This window comes from Tamandua tetradactyla, chromosome 5 (assembly GCF_023851605.1).
Source record: "Tamandua tetradactyla isolate mTamTet1 chromosome 5, mTamTet1.pri, whole genome shotgun sequence".
Taxonomy (NCBI): Eukaryota; Metazoa; Chordata; class Mammalia; order Pilosa; family Myrmecophagidae; genus Tamandua; species Tamandua tetradactyla.
The window spans coordinates 111,066,404-111,089,660 of NC_135331.1; the positions used below are offsets into that span (position 1 = coordinate 111,066,404).

Sequence of the window (23,257 nt, forward strand, 5' to 3'; positions counted from 1 at the left end):
ATCCAAGAAGTGCAGCATACCCCAAGTAGAATAGATCCAAATAGATGTACTCCAAGACACTTACTAATCAGAATGTCAGAAGTCAAAGAGAAAGCAAGAATCTTGAAAGCAGCAGGAGAAAAGCAGTCCATCACATACAAGGGAAGCGCAATAAGACTATGCATAGATTTCTCAGCAGAAACCATGGAGGCGAGAAGACAGTGAGATGATATATTTAAATTACCAAAAGAGAAAAACTGCCAACCGAGAATTCCATATCCAGTAAAATTATCCTTCAAAAATGAGGGAGAAATTAAAATATGTTCAGACAAAAAATCACTGAGAGAATTTGTGTCCAAGAGACTGGCTCTGCAAGATATACTAAATGGAGCAGTAGAGACAGATAGGAAAAGATGTAGACAGAGGTGTGGAGAAGAGCGTAGAAATGAGGACTATCAGTAAAGGTAAAAAGAAGAAAAATTAGGTATGTCATATAAAATCCAAAAGGCAAAATGATAGAAGAAAGTACTGCCCTTACAGTAATAACACTAAATGTTAATGGATTAAACTCCCTAAAAGACAGACTGGCAGAATGGATTAAAAAACAGGACCCATCTATAGGCTGTCTACAGGAAACACATCTTAGACCCAAGGATAGACATAGGTTGAAAGTGAAAGGTTGGGAAAAGATATTTCATGCAAATCACAATAAAAAAAGAGCAGGAGTAGCTATACTAATATCCAACAAATTAGACTTCAAATGTAAAACAGTTAAAAGAGACAAAGAAGGACACTATGTATTAATAAAAGGAAAAATTCAACCAGAAGACATAATAATCATAAATATTTATGCACCAAGCCAGAGTGCTCCAAAATACATGAGGCAAACACTGAAAAGAGAAATAGGCACATCTACCATAATAGTTGGAGACTTCAATTCCCTGCTCTCATCAATGGACAGAACGTCTAGACAGAAGATCAATAAAGAAACACAGAATGTGACTAATATAATAAATAAGCTAGACTTAGCAGACATTTATAGAACATTACACCCCACGACAGCAGGATATACCTTTTTCTCAACTGCTCATGGATCATTCTCAAGGATAGACCATATGCTGGGTCACAAAGCAGATCTCAATTTAAAAAGATTGAAATCATACAAAATACTTTCTCAGATCATAAAGGAATGAAGTTGGAAATCAATAATAGGCAGAGTGCCAAAACATTCATAAATATATGGAGACTCAACAACACACTCTTAAACAACCAGTGGGTCAAGGAAGAAACTAAAAGAGAAAACAGTAAGTATCTTGAGGCAAGTGAAAATGAAAACACGACATATCAAAATTTATGGGATGCAGCAAAGGCTGTACTGAGAGGGAAATTTATTGCCCTAAATGCCTGTATCAAAAAAGAAGAAAAGGCAAAAATCAAGGAATTAATTGTCCACTTGGAAGAACTAGAGAAAGAACAGCAAATTAACCCCAAAGAAAGCAAAAGAAAAGAAAGAATGAAGATTAGAGCAGAAATAAATGAAATTCAGAACATGAAAATAATTGAGAAAATCAACAAAACCAGAAGTTGGTTCTATGAGAGAAGCAATAAGATTGATGGTCCCTTAGTGAGGTTGACAAAAAGAAGAAGAGAGAGGATGCAAATAAATAAAATCAGAAATGGAAGAGGAGACATAACCACTGACCCCACAGAAATAAAGGAAGTAATGAGAGGATACAATGAACAACTTTATGCTAATAAACTTGACAATGTAGATGAAATGGACAACTTTCTAGAAAGGCATAAACAACCAACATTGACTTGAGAAGAAATAAATGACCTCAACAAACCAATCACAAGTAAAGAAATTGAATCAGTCATTAAGAAGCTCCCCCAAAAAAGAAAATTCCAGGACCAGATGGCTTCACATGTGAATTCTACAAAACATTCCAGAAAGAATTAGTATGAGTCCTGCTCAAACTCTTCAAAAAAATTGAAGAGGAGGGATAGCTACCTAACTCGTTCTATGAAGCCAACATCACCTTCATACCAAAGCCAGACAAAGATATTACAAAAAAAAGGGAACTATAGACCAATCTCTATTATGAATATAAATCCAAAAATCCTAAATAAAATTCTTGCAAATCGAATGCAACAGCATATTAAAAGAATTATACACCTTGACCAAGTAGGATTCATCCCAGGTATGCAAGGATGGTTCAACATAAGAACATCAATTAATGTAATACACCATATCAACAAATAAAAGCCAAAAAACCACATGATCATTTCAATTGATGCAGAAAAGGTATTTCACAAAATTCAACATCCTTTCCTGTTGAAAAAACTTCAAAGGATAGAAATAGAAGGGAACTTCCTTAAAATGATAAAGGAAATGTATGAAAAACCCACAGCTAACATCATCCTCAATGGGGAAAAAACTGATAACTTTCTCCCTAAGATCAGGAACAAGACAAGAATGTCCACTATAACCCTGTTATTCAACATTATGTTGGAAGATCCAGCCAGAGCAATTAGAGAAGAAAAACAAATAAAAGCCATCAAAACTGGAAAGGAAGAAGTAAAACTTCACTGTTTGCAGATGATATGATACTATATGTCGAATACCCTGAAAAATCCACAACAATTACTCATTTATTAGCTCTATTACTAGAGCTAATAAATGAGTACAGCAAAGTGGCAGGTTACAAGATCAACACTCAAAGATCTTTAGTGTTTACACTAGTAATGAACAATCTGAGGGGGAAATCATGAAAAAAATTCCATTTACAATTGCAACCAAAAGAATAAAATATTTAGGAATAAATTTAACTACAGAGACAAAAGACCTATACAGAGAAAGCTATAAGAAATTGTCAAAAGAAATCACAGAAGACCTAAATAAATGGAAGGGCATACTGTGTTCATGGATTGGAAGTCTAAATATAGTTAAAATGTCAATTCTACCTAAATTGATTTACAGATTCAATGCAATACCAATTAGAATCCCAAAAACTTACTTTTCAGAAATAGAAAAACAATTAACCAAATTTATCTGGAAGGGCAGGGTGCTCTGAATAGCTAAAAGTATCCTGAGAAAGAAAAATGAAGTTGGAGGTCTCACGCTACCTGACTTTAAGGTGTATTACGAAGCTACAGTGGTCAAAATAGCATGGTACTGGCATAAAGATAGATATACTGACCAATAGAATCAAATAGAATGCTCTGATATGAACCCTCTTACCTATGGACAATTGATCTTTGATAAGGCAGTCAAGCCAACTCATCTGGGACAGAACAGTCTCTTCAATAAATGGTGCCTAGAGAACTGGATATTGACATGTAAAAGAATGAAAGAGGATCCATATCTCACACCCTATACAAATATTAACTCAAAATGGATCAAAGACCTAAACATTAGATCTAAGACTATAAAACTTTTAGAAGAAAGTGTAGGGAAATATCTTGTAATTCTTATACTAGGAGGCAGTTTCCTAGACCTTACACCCAAAGCACAAGCATTGAAGAAATAAATAAATAAATGGGAACTCCTCAGAATTAAACACTTTGTGCATCAAAGAATTTCATCAAGAAAGTAAGAAGGCAGCCTACATAATGGGAGACAATATTTGGAAACTGTATATCAGATAAAGTTCTCGTATCCAGAATATATAAAGAGATTGTTCAACTCAACAACAAAAAAACAGGCAACCCAATTACAAAATGGGCAAAATACTTGAATAGACACTTCTCAGAAGAGGAAATACAAATGGCCAAAAGGCACCTGAAAAGATGCTCAACTTCCCTGGTTAGTAGGGAAATGCAAATCAAAACCACAATGAGATATCATCTCACACCCACCAGAATGGCCATTATCAATAAAACAGAAAATGAAAAGAGAGGATATGGAGAAAGAGGCACACTTATCCACTGTTAGTGGGAATGTCAAATGGTACAACCACTGTGGAAGGCAGTTTGGTGGTTCCTCAGGAAGCTATGTATAGAATTACCATATGACCTGGCAATACCATTGCTAGGTATCTACTCAGAGGATGTGAGGACAAAGACACAAATGGACATTTGCACACCAATGTTCATTGCAGCATTATTTACAATTGCCAAGAGATGGAAACAGCCCAAGTGTCCATCAACAGATGAGTGGCTAAGCAAGCTGTGGTATATACATATGATGGAATATTATACAGCTGTAAGACAGAATAAAGTTATGAAGCATATAACAGCATGGATGAACCTTACGGACATTATGCTGAGTGAGATTAGCCAGAAACAAAAGGACAAATACTGTATGGTCTTACTGATATGAACTAACATTAATGATGAACTTGGATAATTTCAGTTAAGAAAAGAGGTCTTCAGAAGATAGAAACAGGATAGATATTGGGTAATTGGAACTGAAGGGATACAGATTGTACAATGGGACTGATTGTAAAAGCTCAGAAATGGATAGCACAATACTACCTAACTGTAATACAATAATGTTAGAACACTGAATGAAGCCGAATGTGAGAATGATAGAGGGAGGAAGCCTGGAGGCACAAATGAAATCAGAAGGAAAGATATATGATAAAGACTGAGATGTATAATCTAGGAATGCCTAGAGTGTATAATGATAGTGACTAAATGTACAAATTTAAAAATATTTTGCAGGAGGATGAACAACGGAATGTCAATAATGCAGAGTGTTGAAAAGATGGTAATTAATATTTTAAAACTTTAATTTATGTGTGAGACTAAAGCACAAAATGTTTATTTTGTACAAAATTTATATTTCAACTAGTGCATTTCCTAAGTGAACAGTTTAATTGAACATGATAAGTACATGGAACCTTGAGTAGGGCATGAGATTTTGTAGGTTTGTCCAGAGTGATGCCTCGATAAATCCCAGAAGGATTTTCACAGTGAATAAAAAAGTATTTGCAAAGTCCTCTTGGGGGAATGGTGAGAAAGAGGGAAAATTCAACTTCCCCAAGTGGAGAATCTTGATATTCTCACAAGCAGTGGAGAGAACTAAAACTAATATGTTTTTAAAGTAAAAATATGGCAAAGGAATAAGAGATTATCAAAACTGACTAAGTAGATTTGGGAAAGAACCAGAGAATTTCTAAAAATAATAACCATAAACATTGAAATGAGAAAGGCAATGAATAGACAAAAAAGCAGATTAGCCACAGCTGAATAGAGAATTAATGACCTGGACGATAATCTAAAGGAATTACCAAGGACACAGAATAGAAGCATTAAGAGATGAAAAAAATAAGATAGTTTAAGATATTGAAGAACAAGCCCAACATAGGTCTAACTGGAATTCCAATTGGAGAAAATACAAATGAGGAAAAAGCAATATTCAAAGAGAAAATGGCTAATAATTTCCCAGAATATTTGAAAGAAACCAACCTCAAGCAGGATAAAATCTACATCTAGACATATCATAATTAAACTTAAGAACACCAGAGACTAAAATTTTAAAAACAACCAGGAAAAAAAAGTTACCAACACAAAATTTCAATTAGGAGACCAGCTAATTTCTCAGAAGTAGAGATCTAGTGGTATAGAGAGCTATTTCAACACCCGTATCTCAATACTTGATGGAACAAGTGCACAGAAAATCAGCAAAGACATATAAGAACAATACTAATCAACTTAATCTAATTGATATTTATATAACATTGCTAATAATAGAATATACATTTTTTTCTAAGTTTGCACAGAACATTTACCAAGAACAACCCTATTCTGGACTATGAAACAAGTCTCAGTCAATTTCAAAGAATTCAAGCAATCATACAAACTATGTTCTCTGGTCATAGTAGAGTTAAATTAGAAATCACTAATAAAAAGATACTTGGAAAATCCCCAGATATTCAGAAACCAAATGACATACTTCTGAGTAACTCATGGATCAAAGAAAAAATCAAAAGGGAAATTAGAAATTATTTTGAACTGGATGAAAATTAAGCACAAGATATAAAAATTTATAGGACACAGGTAAACCAGTGCTTAATGGGAAATTTATGCAGAAAATGTGTAGAAAATGTGAAAGATCTCCAAGCAATGACTCAAGTTTCCACCTTAAGAAACTAGAAAAATAAGAACGAAGTTGTAGTTTAAGATCTTTCACCAAGAAACTACCAGACTTAAATGACTTTACTGGTGAATAAACTCTGTCATTTTCTCTAAGTTTAAGAAAGAAATAAAACCAATTCCACACAAACTCTTCCAGAGAATTGAAGAGGAGGAATATTTTCCAACTCATTCTAAGGGGCTAGCATTATCCTGATACCCAACCCAGAAAAATACAGTACAAAAGGAAACCCTAGATCCTAGATCAATATCCTTCATGAGCATCATCATAGAAATTCTTTTAAAAATTTGAGGAAATTGAATCCAACAGTATATAAAAATAATAACATTATTATTCAGTGGTAGAATTCTCCCCTGCCAGGTAGGAGACCTGGGTTCAATTCCCGGCCCATGCACTACCCCCCGCCAAAAAAAAATTCAAAAAATGGTGCTGCAATAACAGGATACTCACATGGAAAAGGAGTGAAATGTGACCCCCACCATACAGCATACCAAAAAAAAAAAAAAAAAGAATTCTACCCAAGTGAGTTTATCCCAAGTGAGTTGGTTGAATGTTTGAAAATCATTCTGCATAATTTATTATATTAACAGACTAACAAAGAAGAGAAAACAACATATGATCATCTATTGGATTCAGAAAATGCATTTGACAAAATCCTACATCCATTCCTGATTTTAAAAACAACAACAACATCTCGAAAACGAGAAATAGAGAAAGAAGTGGGACTAGGCATTACACACTGGGAGAAGAATCCTGAGGACAATAAATAGGTCCTTTAAGATGCATGATTGGGGAAGTATCAGATGTTTCTCTGATAAGAACAAGAAACTGGGATCCATAGCCTCCTTCCCTATTTTTCTATTTTAGCAATTACCAGTGAAGAGGATACCAGCCTACCTCTTGTCCCCACCCAGTGATCAGGATTCTGGGTCCAAACCTTATAGTTGCAGTATACAGTATGTCATTCCACCAGAACTGTGGACTGCTTTTTGGTTTACATAGAGAGCAAGCTTCAGACAATCAGTCTTAAACAAGTCAACCCTTAGTTCTCATAAAACAAAATTGGATTTATTCCAAGAATGTAAGATTCATCCTACATTTAAAAATGTATTGATTCATCACACAAATGGATTATTGTAATCTCACTGATGATGATTGTAATCATCTCACTGCCTTCTGCCCCTACTTTTATTTTAATATTTTTATTGTAAAAACTATTTTTATTTTAATATTTTTATTGTAAAAACTAAATACAAACATTTTGACATACAAACATTCCATACATGATGTACAATCAATGGCTCACAATATCATCACATAATTGTGTATTTATCACCATGATCATTTTTTTAACATTTGCATCACTCCAGCAAAAGAAAAAAAAAAGTTCATACATACCATGTCCCTTACCCCTCCTTCTCATTGACCACTAGTACTCCAATCTACTCAATTTATTTTAACCTTTGTTACTCTTATTTTTTTTCCATATTTTTTACTCATCTGTCCATACTCTAAATAAAAGGAGCATCAGACATAAGGTTTCCTCAATCACATAGTCACTTTGTAGACGTTATATCATCATACAATCACCTTCAAGAAACAAGCTACTATAAAACACAGCTCTACAGTTTCAGGTACATCTCTTTAGGCACTCAAGTACACCATAAACTGGAAAGGGATATCTATATAATGCATAAGAATAACCTCCAAGATAACCTCTCGATGCTGAAATCTCTCAGCCACTAACACTTTATTTTGTCTTATTTCCCTCTTCCCCCTTTTGGTCAAGAAGTTTTTCTCAATCCCTTGATGCTAGGTCCTAACTCATCCTGGAATTTCTGTCCCATGTTGCCAGGGAGATGTATACCCTCTGGGAGTCATGTCCCACGTGGTGGGGGTGGGGTGGGGTGGGAAGTGGGTTCACTTGCCATGTCAGCTTAGAGAGAGAGGCCACATCTGAGCAACAAAAGAGGTTCTCTGGGGGTGACTCTTAGGCCTAATTTTAAGTAGGTTTAGCCTACAGTATTAGGTAGGATTCTCCAAATAGCAGTGATCACTGCTGAAAAGAATTAGTTTTGGGTAATTGTTTAGTATCTGTCTCCCCTTATAGAATGTTATCTCCATAAAAGCAGGAACTATGTCTTTATTAGTCATTGTTGTAGTCCCGGTATTTAGCAGTGCACCTGGTACCTGGTATATGTGTGCTCTCTAGTAATTTGTTGGATGACTAAATAAATGGATGACAGGGTGAAATAGATGACTTGAGTTCCTCCTACTTCTAAGATTTTATGCATATAGGACATTTATTCTTTTCCCTGTAATGATTTCTTCTAAGCATTAATTCTGCTAAGATTAGTGACTTGGAGTGATAGTTCAAAGTGAAAATGGGAGACAAGTTTTGTAAAAACAATCTAGGATGTTACTTTTGTGTCTGGTCAACAATTGAAATACACAGCCTTATATTCTGGTGGCAACATAAGGGAGTTCCTGAACCTTGAGCAAAGCAAAAACTGTATTCCTTCAGGTTCTTAAGAATGCCTGGCCATTGCATGTCAGTCTTTCTTCCCATACTTACTCCTCCTCCTTTTCTCTCTCTTCCTTTCTTATGATAGAGAATTTCCCTCAGTGTGTGCTAGAAATCTCTGATCAAGAGGTGTTGGAATGGTACACTGCCAAAGACTTTATTGTTGGAAAACCACTCACTATCCTTGGGAGAACATTCTTCATTTATGATTGTGATCCGTTTACTCGCCAGTTTTACCAAGAAAAGTTTGGAATCACCAATTTACCACGTATTGATGTGAGCAAGAAGGAGCCACCTCCTATAAAACAGGTAATGGACAACCAGTTCTAAGTGTGGTGAGAAAATTAATCATTTAATGTAGAAATTTAAGAAAAATGAAAAAAGAGGCTTATATGAAGAGCTGATAAAAAACAAAGTGTATGACTTAAAGCAGTTCACAAAAGAAGAAATTCAAATGCTAATAAACGTATGAAAAAATCTTCAATCTAACTAAGTAAAGAAATATAAATAAAAATAGTGAAATATTTTGATCTGATTTGCAGAGTTTAAAAAGACTCACTGTAGACAGTGTTTGCCTTGGTGTAAAGAAATGGGCATTTTCATATACTATTAATGAGAGAGCCAATCAGGATGACCTTTCTGAAGGGCAGTTTGTCATTTCAAAATAAAATATTGCATGTCTCTATCTAGAAAATACTTTTTGGGGAATATAAAAAGATATATGCAAAGATGTATATTATTGCAGCATTATTTATCATAAAACAATGTGTAAGGAGATTGGCAAAATAAATATTACATCCATACATACAACTAGAAGGTTAAAAAAAGGAAGTAATTCTATGCATATTAACATGGAAAAAATACATATATATATATATATATAAAATATCATCCTACTTTTATAAATTACCACATACAATATCTCCTTATATAAGCTGAGGAAAAGACCTGGAGGAATATACATTATACCAGTAACAGTGGTTGTTCAACATGTGGGAATATGGAGGTAGAGAAGGAAAGGGAAGATGACAAGGGACCTTTCTTCTTCTACTCCTTTGCTTGGCTTCAAATGTATTTTTTTACACCAAGCCCTGTTTTCCCTTTTTTTTTTAACATGGGCAGGCACCAGGAATCAAACCGAGGTCTCTGGCATGGCAGGCAAAAACTCTGCCACTGAGCTACTGTGGCCCACCCACTATTTCACTTTAATAATGTATATTTTTTCATTTTGATTAAAAAATAGAGAAACCTTTAAAATTCTAGATCCATAGTAGGGTATTTCATTATTTCTTGCTGTTTATCAAATTTTTTGGACTAAAAAGCAATTGGGAACAATAGAAAGACTAATTAATTGAAGGTGTTGAAATTTGGCTCTTTCATTGCAACGTAGTTTTCCTTAGAGCCACACAGAGCTGCACAATTCTACATACACTACAAAAGTCTGATTGTAGTGTATTCTGATCTGAACATAACTTCTTGGAGCTTTTAATGTACTGAAATAGTAATCTGATAAACTTAGCATTCAGAATTCTAGCCAAACCACATACTTGAAAGAGTTTCAAAGGAGAATTGCATTTTTAAAAAATTACATATTATAGAGTAAATTTAAGAAGAACCTATTTGAAGTATTAAGACAGCATGAAATCATGGACTAAATAGTGTTGGTCATTACACCTATTTGGGGTAGACCTCTCTCAATTTGTTGTCCATATATAAAATAGGGTTTTAATAACCATGGCCCATCTTTATATTGCTACTATAAGTATAAAATAATGTCACTGGACTCCTTCTCCTCAAAAGAAATACATGAGTAAAAGGATGAAATTACTGAATTCCTCCATGTTCATGGTCCTCCCCTCCCCACCATCTGCCACCCCTCTGGCTTTTCCTTTGCCCCCAGTTACATGTGATTTTGCCAGCAAAACATTTTGTTTACTCCTCTAGGTTTTCACTCATGTTCCTCTACCTGCTTGAACCACTTTTCTAACATTTCTTTAAAGAGCTCTTCCTTTAAGACTTCCATAGACCTACTCTTTTCCAAGAAGGCTTCTTTAGGGCAGGGCTTAATGCCTCTGTTTTCCCAGGGTGCTCTGTGCCTACCTCAACTAGCACTTATTCTTGTATTCAAACATCTGCTTATGAATCTTTTCTACTAGACTGTAATTTCCTTGAGGGCAGGGACTATGCCCTATTCATCTTTATGCTCCCAGTGCCTAAAAAATGGGAAGCAGGTAATATATATTTTTTAATTGGACTGAAGATGATTGTCTGTGAATTTGTCCCATAGCAGATTAGCTTTCCTAGCCCTTGGAGTATAAGAAGTAAGGTATCACCATGTCTCCAGGTGGAGCAAGCCTGAGATAGAACACATCTGGGCATTGGATCCATGTATACTTATTCTCCTGATCTAGTAGATCAACTTGACCTATGAGTGTCTTGATTCTCAGCCTAAGTATACCCCGTTCATATCCATATCTGACCATTGGCCAGGGATTCCAGACATGATGCAGCTTCACAGGCCATTTGCAATCCACATGGTCCAAGGTTAAAATGACTGAGTTAAAGTGGAGCTAAAGTGGTAAGTGGAGCTCTTCTACTTTCATGTAGACACAGAGAGAAAAAGTAGCATGGACCAAATCCTGAATAACCCCAACCCCTACTCCAACACACATAACCATTTTAAATGGGTTGAGAAAATAATTTCCAGATCTGTTAGGCTGAGGCCCACACTCTAAAACAAAGAGGCCACAGACAGACCCATGGTCCTGACCATCCTAGGATGACCACAGTCCTAGGACTGGGGATGATGCCTGACTGTGCTTTGGCAATAAGAAGTCAGTGGACATCAGCAGTCATTTCTGTCTAGCTGTGGGGGGCTACTTTGTAGTATCATCAGTTAACTTCTGTGATCTGTGAGCACAATATAAAATCTGTAAATAAAGAAGGGAATATGTAATGTGTTATTTTTCCTGAATAAACACATATATATGGGAATTTTAAAAAAATAATTGTTTTCTAGAAATATTTTTCAAAAAGAAACTTGCCATATAACATCTGCTTTCTTTCTTGCTTCTTTTATGTCTTATGTCTCTAGGAATTACCTCCTTATAATGGTTTTGGACTAGTTGAGGATTCTGCTCAGAATTGCTTTGCTCTGATTCCAAAAGCTCCTCCAAAAGATGTTATCAAAATGCTGGTAAATGATAACAAGGTGCTTCGTTATTTGGCTGCACTGGTAAGGCTAATCTTTATATACAATTCTGTTCTGTCTCAGTAATGTATACAATTGTCTATTTTGAAAGCTGTAGAGTAACAGCTGTCAGAATTATGTGTTTACTCAAATGATCTCTTTTGATCTAGCAGGGTATACAGTATTAAGTATGGTGCCCCTGAACCAAAACCTACCTCAAGTCCTGTCTCACACAAGAGTCTTTCTTAAATCTTCCCTCTCAGAATTTGAGAGCCTTTTTTAATTAAGTAATTATGAGTCTGGCTTGTATTAAGCTTGTTTGTGTGTCCAGTTGTTGGGGATTGAATCATGGCCCTAATAACACATGTTCAAGTCTTGACCACCAGTTCTGTAGGTACAAACTTATTTGAAAATAGGAAGGTCTATTAATATGAGGCCAAATTGAATCAGGGTGGGCCTTAATCCTATATGATTGGAATCCTCATAAGCAAATTTGGACATCAAGTAGACATAACAGGAGGAGACTGAAGAAGACAGATAGCCAGGTGATGGAGGCAGAGATCGATCGCCAGCAAGCCACAGCCAGAACACTACACTACAGACTTCAGAGAAAGCACTTCCTACCAATATCTTGATGTTGGACTTCTGTCCTCCAAAACCATGAGATAATAAGTTCCTATTGTTTAAGCTAACCAGTGTGTGGTATTTGTTATAGCAGCCCTTGTAAACTAAGACAACAGTACTGTGATTTCCTTGAGGATAGAGTCTGTGTCTTACTAATTTTTACAATTATCTATGATATCTCGCTTGATACATTTTTACATCAAATATATGTAAAAATGGTATTGTACCAATTTAATGATGCTATCTTTGAGAGATAATAGAACATGGTGTGTGAAAACTGATAGATGTTAAGTTGAAATCCTGAATATTCCACTTATTGGCTGTTACCTGATACAAATTACAGATAGAATTTCAAAGGATAAGCCTAATAAAGGGAAGAAAATGTAAAAATAGGAATGTAAGTATTTTCTAAATAAGTATTTTATTTAGAAATATGGACATAAATATCAGAAGGGAAATGAGTTATTCTGAGAATAGGAATTGGGAGTAGGAAGAGGTGGGTCAGATGACATGGTCAACTAATATATTTTAGAAAAATATTCAACAAAGCTTTTAAATAAAAGGCTGGAAAGGTTCTAGCAAGCTTTAGGCTAACTAGACCATGCCACTCCCTAAGAATTCTGATTAATGAAACTTGTATAGTACTAAGTTACTATTAAAATTCAAGAGGTTTATTGACTTATGATGTGGTAACTGTAAACTCCTTGAGGGTAGGGCTCGTGTCTTAGTAGACTTTGTAGGCACTCAATAAATATTAATTGAATGGGTGAATGAATTTATTTACATTTATACTATCCATGAGTTAGGCAATAAATATTAAACCCATTTTATGTTTTAAGACATAGGAGTCAGAGTTTAATTGGCTTGCCAGGTCTCAGAACTCAGCTTTCTGACTTTTAGCCCAATATTCTTTTGAATAAGAACCAGTATAATACTTAGACTAGGAAAAGGAAAAAGGACTCAACAGAGTTTGGAAATTACATAATTGTGTGCTTATCTTCTGTACTTGAAAAAATATTGGAAAAATTGTTATGTAAGTGGTTACCAAAACTGCTATGAATATTGTTACACATCGCTAAATGTGGAGAAAGAATAAATTTATATTGATTGTAGTCTTCTATATTCATAAGTAACCTGGGAAAATATGAAACATCACAAAAGGTTGAAGAGTGCCTAGAGGACTTCTACTTCTGGTAATGATAGACTAGATAATTTGGATTAGCCCTCTTACTTGAAACAGCTGGAAAAACTGGAATATATACATTCTGCTTTAAAGTATCGAACAACTAACAATATGTGAATCACTGAGAAAGAATCAAGAGAGGACAGAAATTCAGAGATTTTAAACTTCCCCTCTAAACCATAGTCACACCCGATTCAGTGCTGTTATTTACATATATGAAAATATGTTACCATCATCCCTTTCTGTTTCCAAACATTTACAATCAATGACATTTTTAAAATTCTGCACAAATTAAGCATTAGTTCTCCATTTCCTGTTCTCATTCTATCTTCCGGTAACCTGTATTCTAGATATTAACTCCATGAGTTTGGTCATTATTAGCTCTAATAGCTTTGTCATAGATTTTTAAGGACTTTCTCAATATAGGATCATGTTGTCTGTAAACAGTGAAAGCTTTGCATTTCGCAGCTTGAGCAAACCAAAACAACATTCTTGTCAAAACATTTTCCCTTTTACAAATGTATAGCCATGCTAGCAGGTATGAAGTGTCTCTCATTGTGATTTTTTTTTTTTTTGGTATGCTGTATGGCAGGGTCACATTTCACTCTTTTTCCATGTGAGTATCCCATTATTGCACCTCCATTTGTTGAATTTTGTTTGTTTGTTTTTGTTGGTTTCTTTGTTTGTTTGGGAAGTGCATGGACTGAGAATCAAACCTGGGTCTCCCGCATAGAATGTAAGAATTCTACTACTAAATTACTCTCAACATTCCGTCATTTTGATTTTGATTTGCATTTCCTTGATGACTAATAATGTTGAGAATCTTTTCTTGCTTCTTGGCCCGTATTAGTTAGGATTCTCTAGAGAAACAGAGTCAACAGGGAACACTTGCAAACATAAAATTTATAGAAGTGTCTCACGTGACTGCAGGAACGCAGGGTCCAAAATCCGCAGGGTAGGCTGTGAAGCCGATGACTCTGATGGAGGGTCTGGATGAACTCCATGGAAGTAGCTCGCCAGCCGAAGCAGGAATAGAACCTGTCTCTTCTGAATCCTCCTTAAAAGGCTCCCATGATTAGATTAAGCGTCACTCATTGCAGAAGACACTCGCCTTTGGCTGATTACAAATGGAATCCGCTGTGAATGCAGCTGACGTGATCATGATCTAATTCTATGAAATGTCCTCATTGCAACAGACAGGTCAGCACTTGCCCAACCAGACAAACAGGTACCATAACTTGGCCAAGTTGACACATGAACCTGACCATGACATGGCCATTTGTATATTTTCTTTGGAGAAATATCTTCTCCAACGGTGTATAAAAAGATAATATAGTTTTTAAAATTATTTCCTGCTTTTTTTTGTTGTAAAATATAACGTATATATACAAAGAAAAGAAATTTAAAAAGCAGTTATAGTAATATTAGATAAAATAAATTCCTGAAATTAAAAAAAAGAATAATATAGGGTTTGCAAGGGTAGTTCAGTGGTAGAAAGCTCGCCTTCCATGCAGGAAACCTGAGTTTGATTCCCGGACCATGCATTACCCCCTCCCCCCAAAAAAGGGCTGGGTAGCTATATTAATATCAGACAAAATAGACTTTAAATGCAAAAATGATATGAAACAAAGAAAGACATTATATATATTAATAAAAGAGGCAATTTATCAAGAAGAAATAACAATCATAAATATCTATGCTGATGCCCCAAAGTATATGAGACAAATACTGGCAAAACTAAAAGGAGTAATAGATATTTCTACAATGATAATTGGAAACTTCAACACACCACTCTCATCAGTAGATAGAATAGCTAAACCGAAGATTAATAAGAAACTGGAGAACTAAACAATATGATGAATGAACTAGACCTAACAGACATATACAGAACATTGCACCCCAAAGCAGCAGTATGAACATTCTTCTCAAGTGCTCATAGATCATCCTCCAGGATCAAGCACATGTTGGGTCACAAAATAAGTTTTGGTTTTTTGAAAATATTTTTATTGAGAAATCTTCATACACATACAGTACATCCACAGTATATAACCAGTGGCTCAGAGTATCATCACATTGTTGTTATTCATCTCCATAATCATTTTTTAAACCTTTACCTCACTTCACAGAAAGAAATAAAAAGAAAAAAAGAACTCATACATCCCATACCCCTTACACCTCCCTCTGATTGACCACTAGTATTTCAACCTACCCAGTTTTTCTTTTCCCCTTATTCCCCCCCAATATTTATTTTTCTTTATTTTTTTACTCATCTACCCATACCTTGGATAGAAGAGAGCATCAGACACAAGGTTTCCACTATCACACAATCACATTGTAAAAGCTATATAGTTATATAGACCTACCAAAGCCTTTTAGAAAATTATCTTATTCCAAAACCTACAGCCTCCAGATGGGTCCCTGAATCAAATGGGTCCTGGAGTGCAGAGTGGCCAGCCTTTACAGAACATCAAACTAGTTACATCCCCCTATCCCATATTATCAACAGCTCCTTCCAACATAAAAAAGTTAGAATGGGCATGGCTCAAATACCGTTAAAGAGTAGGAGAAAGATCAAAGGTAATGGTGGAGTTACACAGGGAAGGTCGGATTTAACTAATGAGTATGAGTGCTGAATCATTATACTGATGTTTCTTTTAGCTTCCAGTACCTTAGAGCAGCTAGAAATAAAAACCTAAATGTGTGGAATTGTAACCCATACCAAACTCTGAAACCTGTTCTGCAACTAATTGTAGCGATGTGCTTTGAAATTTATTGCTTTCATATATATATGTTATTTAAAGAGAAGGAGGAGTATAACAGAGAAGATAGGATTTAGCAAATGATTCAGCAAATGACTGCTGAATCATTATATTGATATTTCTGTGGGTCTCCAGTGTCTCGGAGAAGCTAGAAGAAAAATGGAAAAATCATGGAACTGTAACCCATACCAAACTTTAAAATCTGTTCTATAACACTTGTTAAAATGTACTTGGAAATGTATTGCTTTTTTGCATATATGTTATATTTCACAATACAAAACAAAAATGATCTTAAAGATTCAAGGATATATGCAACAACATGGATGAACCTTGAGGGCTTTATGTTGAGCAAAATAAGCCAAAACAAAAGAACATATACTAAATGGTCTCACTAATATGAACTAACTATAATGAGCAAACTCTGAGAGTTAAAGCTGAGAACACAGTTTATCAGGAGATAGAGAGTAGAAATTGGACATTTGATGCTTAAGAAATACAGAATGTTCAATAAGATTGATTGTAAAGATTCAGAAATGAATTGCACAGTACTGTGTGATGGTAGCACAATATTGTAAGTATAATTAACAAAGCTGAGTTTGAGTATAGATGAAAGAGGAGGGCTAGGGGCATGTATGGCACCAGAAGGAAAGATAGAGGATAAATACTAGGCCTGTATAACTTAGTGAAACCTAGAGTGGACAATGGTTAAATGTACAAATATAAGAAAGTTTTTACAGGAGCAAGGACAAATATATGTCAGCATTGCAAGGTGTTAAAAACGGGATGGTATGTAGAAAAATTACAATTAATCCAAAGTAGGGTCTATAGTTAGTTAGCAGTAACTCTGTAATATTCTTTCATTAATTGTAACAAAGGCAATATACTAAATGTCAATAAGAGGGGGATATTGGGAGAGGGATATGCGAATTTTTTTTCTTTTTCTTATTTTTTTCTTCCTTTGCAGAAGGAATGAATTTTTCTCAGATAGATTGTGGTGGTGTATGCATAACTATGTGGTTATACCAGGAGTCATTGATTATACACTTAGGATGGATTATATTGTATGTGAATAAAACTGTTCAAAAAAATAAATAGACAGATACAAGTGCTGGAGAAGATGTGGAGAAAGAGATATAACTATTCACTGTTGGTAGAAAAGTAGAATGGCACAGCCCCTCTGGAGGGCAGTTTGGCAGTTCCACAGGAGGCTAAGTGTAAGGTTGCCATATGATACTGTAATTCAGTAACTGGGTATATACTTGGAAGATCTGAAAGCAGGGACACAAATAGACAACTGCACACTGTGTGTATGGTGGCATTGCTCACAATTGCCAATGGATGGAAGCAGTCCAACGGTACATCAACTGATGAGCAGAAGAGCGAACTGTGGTGCATACATATGATGGAATATTGTCTGGCTGTTGAAAGGAATGAAGTAGTGAGACATGTGTGACAGTTTGAAAATATTATGTACCCCAGAAAAGCCATGTTTTAATCCTGATTCAATATTGAAGGGCAGCCATTTCTTTTAATCCTGATTCAATACTGTAGGCTGTAATCTTTTGATTAGATTATCCCCACACAGATGTGGCATGCCCAATTGTGAGTGTGACCCTTTGATTAGATGGAGGTGTGACTCCACTCATTCCAGGTGGGTCTTGATTAGTTTACTAGGATCCTTCAAAAGAGGAAATATTTTGGAGGGAGCTAGGAACAACAGAAGCCTCAGAGCTGACAGAGCACATGTAGACACTTGGAGAACAGTTGTTTCAGAGAACAGAGACACTAATATTTGGAGATGCTTGGAGCCCAGTAGACATCACCACGATATGTTAAGCAAGCCAGAACCTGGAGAGAGCCAAGGGAAGCCAAGAAATGAAAGCCAGCCCTAGAGAAGCAAAGTGAGAAACTCCCACAGGAATAGAGGCCAACAGCAACAGCACCCAGGAGCAAGGGACCAGCAGATGCCAGCCATGTGACTTCCCAGCTGACAGAGGTGTTCCTGATCTATCAGCCTTTCTTGAATGAAGGTAACCTCTTGTGGGTGCCTTAAGTTGGACGTTTTCACTTCTGTAAACTTCTAACTTATAAAATTCCTTTTTGAAAAGTCATTCTATTTCTGGTATGTCGCATTCCAGCAGCTTGCTAACTAGCCCAGCCTGCAACAAAGGGGAGTGAATGAAACTTGAGGACATTATGTTGAGTGAAATAAGCCAGAAACAAAAGGATAAATACTGTATGTTATCAATAATATAAACTAACTGTAATGAGCAAACTCTGAGAATTAAATTTGATTGCATAAGTTATCAGGATATAGAAAGTGGGCAGAGATTGGGCAATTGATGATTAAGGAGTAGAAATTGTCAATAAGCTCATTATCAAGGTTCTTAGAGTGTAAGCTCTTAGAACAGTTGCATTTATTCCTGAGTTTTAACTGTTATCTATAAATTCTGAGATAATATGCTCTTTCGTGTATAACTTGATAGTTCCCTGTAACTTCGGGTATCTGTATGATATATAGCAACTGTTAAAGAAGCTGAAATAGAGATCGGACTTAAGTTAGAGATATGAATGAAACTGATCTGGTTAGGACTTATATAAATCAGAATACAGGGTAAAAGTAGATATACAAATGGCCAGATAGTACATGAAAATATGCTTAAAATCATTAGCCAGTAGGAAAATGCAGATACCATTTCACACCCATCAGAATGACTACTGTTTTAAAAAAACAATGGAAAATAACGAGTGCTGGAGAAGATGTGGAGAAATAGGAATACTCACTCATTGCTGGTGATGATGTAAATGATGCAGCCACTCTGGAAGCCACAATCTGGCACTTCCTCAGAAAGCTAAGTATAGAACTACCATATGACCTTACAATCCTAGTACTAGATATATACCCAAAATAATTCAAAGCAGAGAGTTGAACAGATATTTGCACACCGGTATTCATAGCAGCATTATTCACAATTGCCAAAAGATGAAAATGACCCAAATGTCCATCAACTGATGAATGGATAAATAAAATGTGATATATACATACAATGGAATATTATTCAGCTACAAAAAGGAATGAAGTCTTGATATATAGGACATAGATGAACCTTGAAGACGTCATGTTGAGTGAACTAACCAGACACAAAAAACCAAATATTGTATGATCTCACTGATTTGAAACAATTAGAATAATCAAACTCATAGAGTAAAATCCAGAAGATAGGTTATCAGGGGATGGGGTGGGATAGGGAATGAGAAGTTAGGCTTAAAATGTACAGAGTTCCTGTTTGGAATGATGGAAATGTTTTGGTAATGAATAGTCATGATGGTAACACATCAATGTCAATATAATTAACAGCACTGAAATATCAGAATATGACTAAAAGGGGAAATGTTAGATTGTATATATTGTAATAGAATAAACATTTTGAAAAAAGTCCATGGAGGGAGCGCATGGGTGGTTCAGTGGTAGAATGCTCGCCTTCCATGTGGGAGACCTGAGTTTGATTCCGGACCATGCACCTCCCTCCCCCCCCCAAAAAAATCCATGGAACTACGCTACAAAAACAGTGACTCCTAAACTAATCATGGACTATAATTAACAGTACAGTTATTACGATGTTTCACACCAGTACAAGCTGTTACTAATGGCAATCCTGTATTTACACGTGATTAATCTGTAAATGCACTTCTTTAATAAAGAAAAAAATTTAAAAAGATTAAAATGGCAAATTTTTTATTATACATATTTTTACCACAATAAAAAAATACAATGTCACTCACTCAAGAAAACAATATTAGTACAATGCCCAGACCAAGGCAAAGTAATATGAAGGAAAATGAGCAGAAACAATTGACAGTAGAAATTGATCTATATGGACTTCAAATATTTGTGTTATAAATTCAAACTTAAAAAAATCCTGACTTCCATGTGGGAGTCCCAGACCATGTACCCCCCAAAAAAGTCTGTATCTACTATGCTGAAGAAGAAAAAAGATAAGATCGGAAATTCCAGAAGAGAACTAGAAGCAATAAAAATAAAGTCGGGCGGGCCGCGGTGGCTCAGCGGGCAAGAGTGCTTGCCTGCCGTGCCGGAGGACCCCGGTTCGATTCCCGGCCCCAGCCCATGTAAAAAACAAACAAACAAACAAAATATAATAAAACAAGAAAATGTTTAAAAATGTTTCCCTTCCATCCTTCCTTCCTTCTCTGTCTTTCCTTCCTTTCCTCCCTAAAAAAAAAAAAAAATAAAAAAAAAAAATAAAGTCAATTTCTGTTTTGAAAAGTCGACATGTTAACAGAATAAAAGAGAAAAATTAGGTGCAGAAAAGCATTTGGTAGAATTCCTCCAATTATGGTTTTAAAAAAAGCAATCTTAGTAAACAGAGAATAGAAGGTAGTTTCCTTAACCTGATAAAGGATATCTTCCAAATTCCTCCTGTAAACAGCATAAGTAATGATGAAATGTTGAAAGTGTACTCTTGGAGATTAGGAACAAGGCAAGAACCTCTCTATCATCCCTTCTGTTCAACATCGTATTGGAGGTCCTATCCGAGCAATTAGACAAGAAAGAAAATAGAAAGATAAAGGGATTGAAAATCAAGAAATAAAGCTGCCATTCAAAATTAATGATAATATATGTAGAAAATAAAAAAGAATCTATATTCCATAAGGTCAATATTCAAATGTTGACAAACAAAAAATAAAGTTTGAAAGGTGGCATTTAACACTGCATTATCGGTAATAAGATGTTATCAACATAGTGAACCTCTTGGTATGATGCATTGAAAAGGACACAATAATTTCTGTGACATTTTTCCAAAAATGCAAAAATGAGATGCATGAGGGACATTTAACAAAATACTCTTCAAAAATGTCAAGATCATTAAAGATAAAGAAAGACTGGAGGAGACTACAGAGAAATAACAACTATATGCAATGTGGGATCCTGGATAGGATTGAAACGGAAGTGAAGAACATTAGTGAAAAACAGGTGAAATTTGAATAAGGACAATTTACTTAATAATACAGTACCAGTGTTATTTACCTGGTTTTGGTCATTGTATGTGGTTATGTATGATGTTAATATTAGAGGAAGGTTTGGGAGGGGTAGATGGGAATTATATGATTTCTTTAACTTTTCTGTAAGTCTAAACTTAATTTAAAATTTAAAAATTTTGAAGAGTTTTTTTCTTCAGTTAAAAAAAAAATCATCCTGCCAGAGGATGAACCCTCCTATAGAGATTCCTACTCTCCCCAACTGTCTTTTTTTTTCACTTCATGATTCAATTTATATAAGGCTCAGAACAGACAAAACTAATCTCTAGTGTTACAAGTGAGCAGGGAGCAGGAAAGGAGTTTGGAAGGGAGCACAAGGGCCTTCTGGGGAACTGGCAATGTTTCTTTTCTCCACCTTGGTGGTAGTTATGTGGGTGGTTTTGCTTTGTAATATTTTATCTAGTTGTAAATCTATGACTGTACTTTAACATTTAAATAAAAGATTTTTTAAAAATTCAAATCACTCATTATGTTTTGTTGTTGAAGAAAACAAGGCTCGGGCGGGCCACGGTGGCTCAGCAGGTAGAGTTCTTGCCTGCCATGCCGGAGACCTGGGTTCAATTCCCAGTGCTTACCCATGCCAAAAAAAAAAAGAAAACAAGGCTCAGAGAAATGAAGAGCCAGGACACACATCCAGGGCTTCTAATCAGCTAGTTCTCTTGGCTTTCAGGGACCAGTTAATCAGCATATGGGTTACAAAGGGAACATTTCTTTGATTGCAGTATCAAAGATTCTAGTCAATGAAAATCGTTAGATAAAAATGCAGTATATATACACATATATAATTTGACAAGCTTCTTATTCAGTTATTCCCTCATATGTGGAATGTATCCCAAATAGAAAAAACATAGTGACCTAAAATTATATATAAGTCATAAAATTATAAATACGATGATATAAAATTATGAGTGTTGTGTGGTGCAATGGTGGCTCGGTGGCAGAATTCTTGCCTGCCATGCCAGAGACCCAGGTTTGATTCCTGGAGCCTGCCCATGCCAAAAAAGCATATATATATATATATATATTTTTTTTTTTTATATATAATGTATATATAAAATTTAGTGTTTTTCAAAGGGTGATAAAAGTAGAACAGACCAGAAAATTCTTAATGTATTGATTATAATCATATAAAAATTATTTCCCTACTTATATATATCTATCAATATTTCTAAACAGACAACATGAAACAATGAAAATAATTCTTAAATTACAGAGGTAGGGTTCTGCAGGAATTTTTTTCTCTACAAAATATCCTGTGATATCACTTTAAAACTAATATAAACTGTATTAAATTATTTTTCGTAAAGCCTTTTTAAAGGGAAATTTGGTGAGTTTAAGGGATCTCTAACTCAGGGGTTTTACCTATGCTTGTTCCCACTTTCCTCTTGCTTTCTCTTTGCTCTCTATCTCCCTTCATAATACCCCCTATAGCACCACTGTATCCCGTAGTTCTAATTTGGTTCTCTGCACCCCTTATCATTCATTCCTTCATTTACTCTTCTCTTCATTGATCTTTCAGCACACATTTAACAGTTATATGCATTTCAGAACTCAAAATACTGTACCTTTACTTGGTACTGTAGTAAGAGATTGTTTGCCTACTTTTCTATTCTTTCCCTTTTCTTAAGCAGCAGAATATCAAGTTTTATCTGTGTGCACTGGCATCTGGAATAAAGATTATATTTCTCAGCTATCCTTGTGGCTGAGTGTGGTCATGTGACTAACTTCTGGTCATTTAGCTATAAGAGTAAATGCTGCATTCTGAGAACCCTCCTATAGAGATGCTGACTTAAGCTGAGAGTCTTTTCACCCTTCCTGGAATCCCTCAACTGTCTTGTTA

At 35.3% G+C, this 23,257-nt stretch overlaps 1 protein-coding gene across 2 annotated transcripts in view; it reads left to right on the plus strand.

Moving 5' to 3' along the window:
* The window catches only part of EFHC1 (EF-hand domain containing 1), a 78,052-nt gene that overhangs the window by 37,483 nt on the left and 17,312 nt on the right, over nucleotides 1-23,257 (plus strand). For both annotated transcript variants that reach the window (XM_077162061.1, XM_077162060.1), the window contains exons 6-7: nucleotides 8,692-8,912; nucleotides 11,698-11,838. In XM_077162061.1, coding sequence (XP_077018176.1) covers nucleotides 8,692-8,912; nucleotides 11,698-11,838 — 362 coding nt within the window. The remainder of the gene's footprint in view (nucleotides 1-8,691; nucleotides 8,913-11,697; nucleotides 11,839-23,257) is intronic.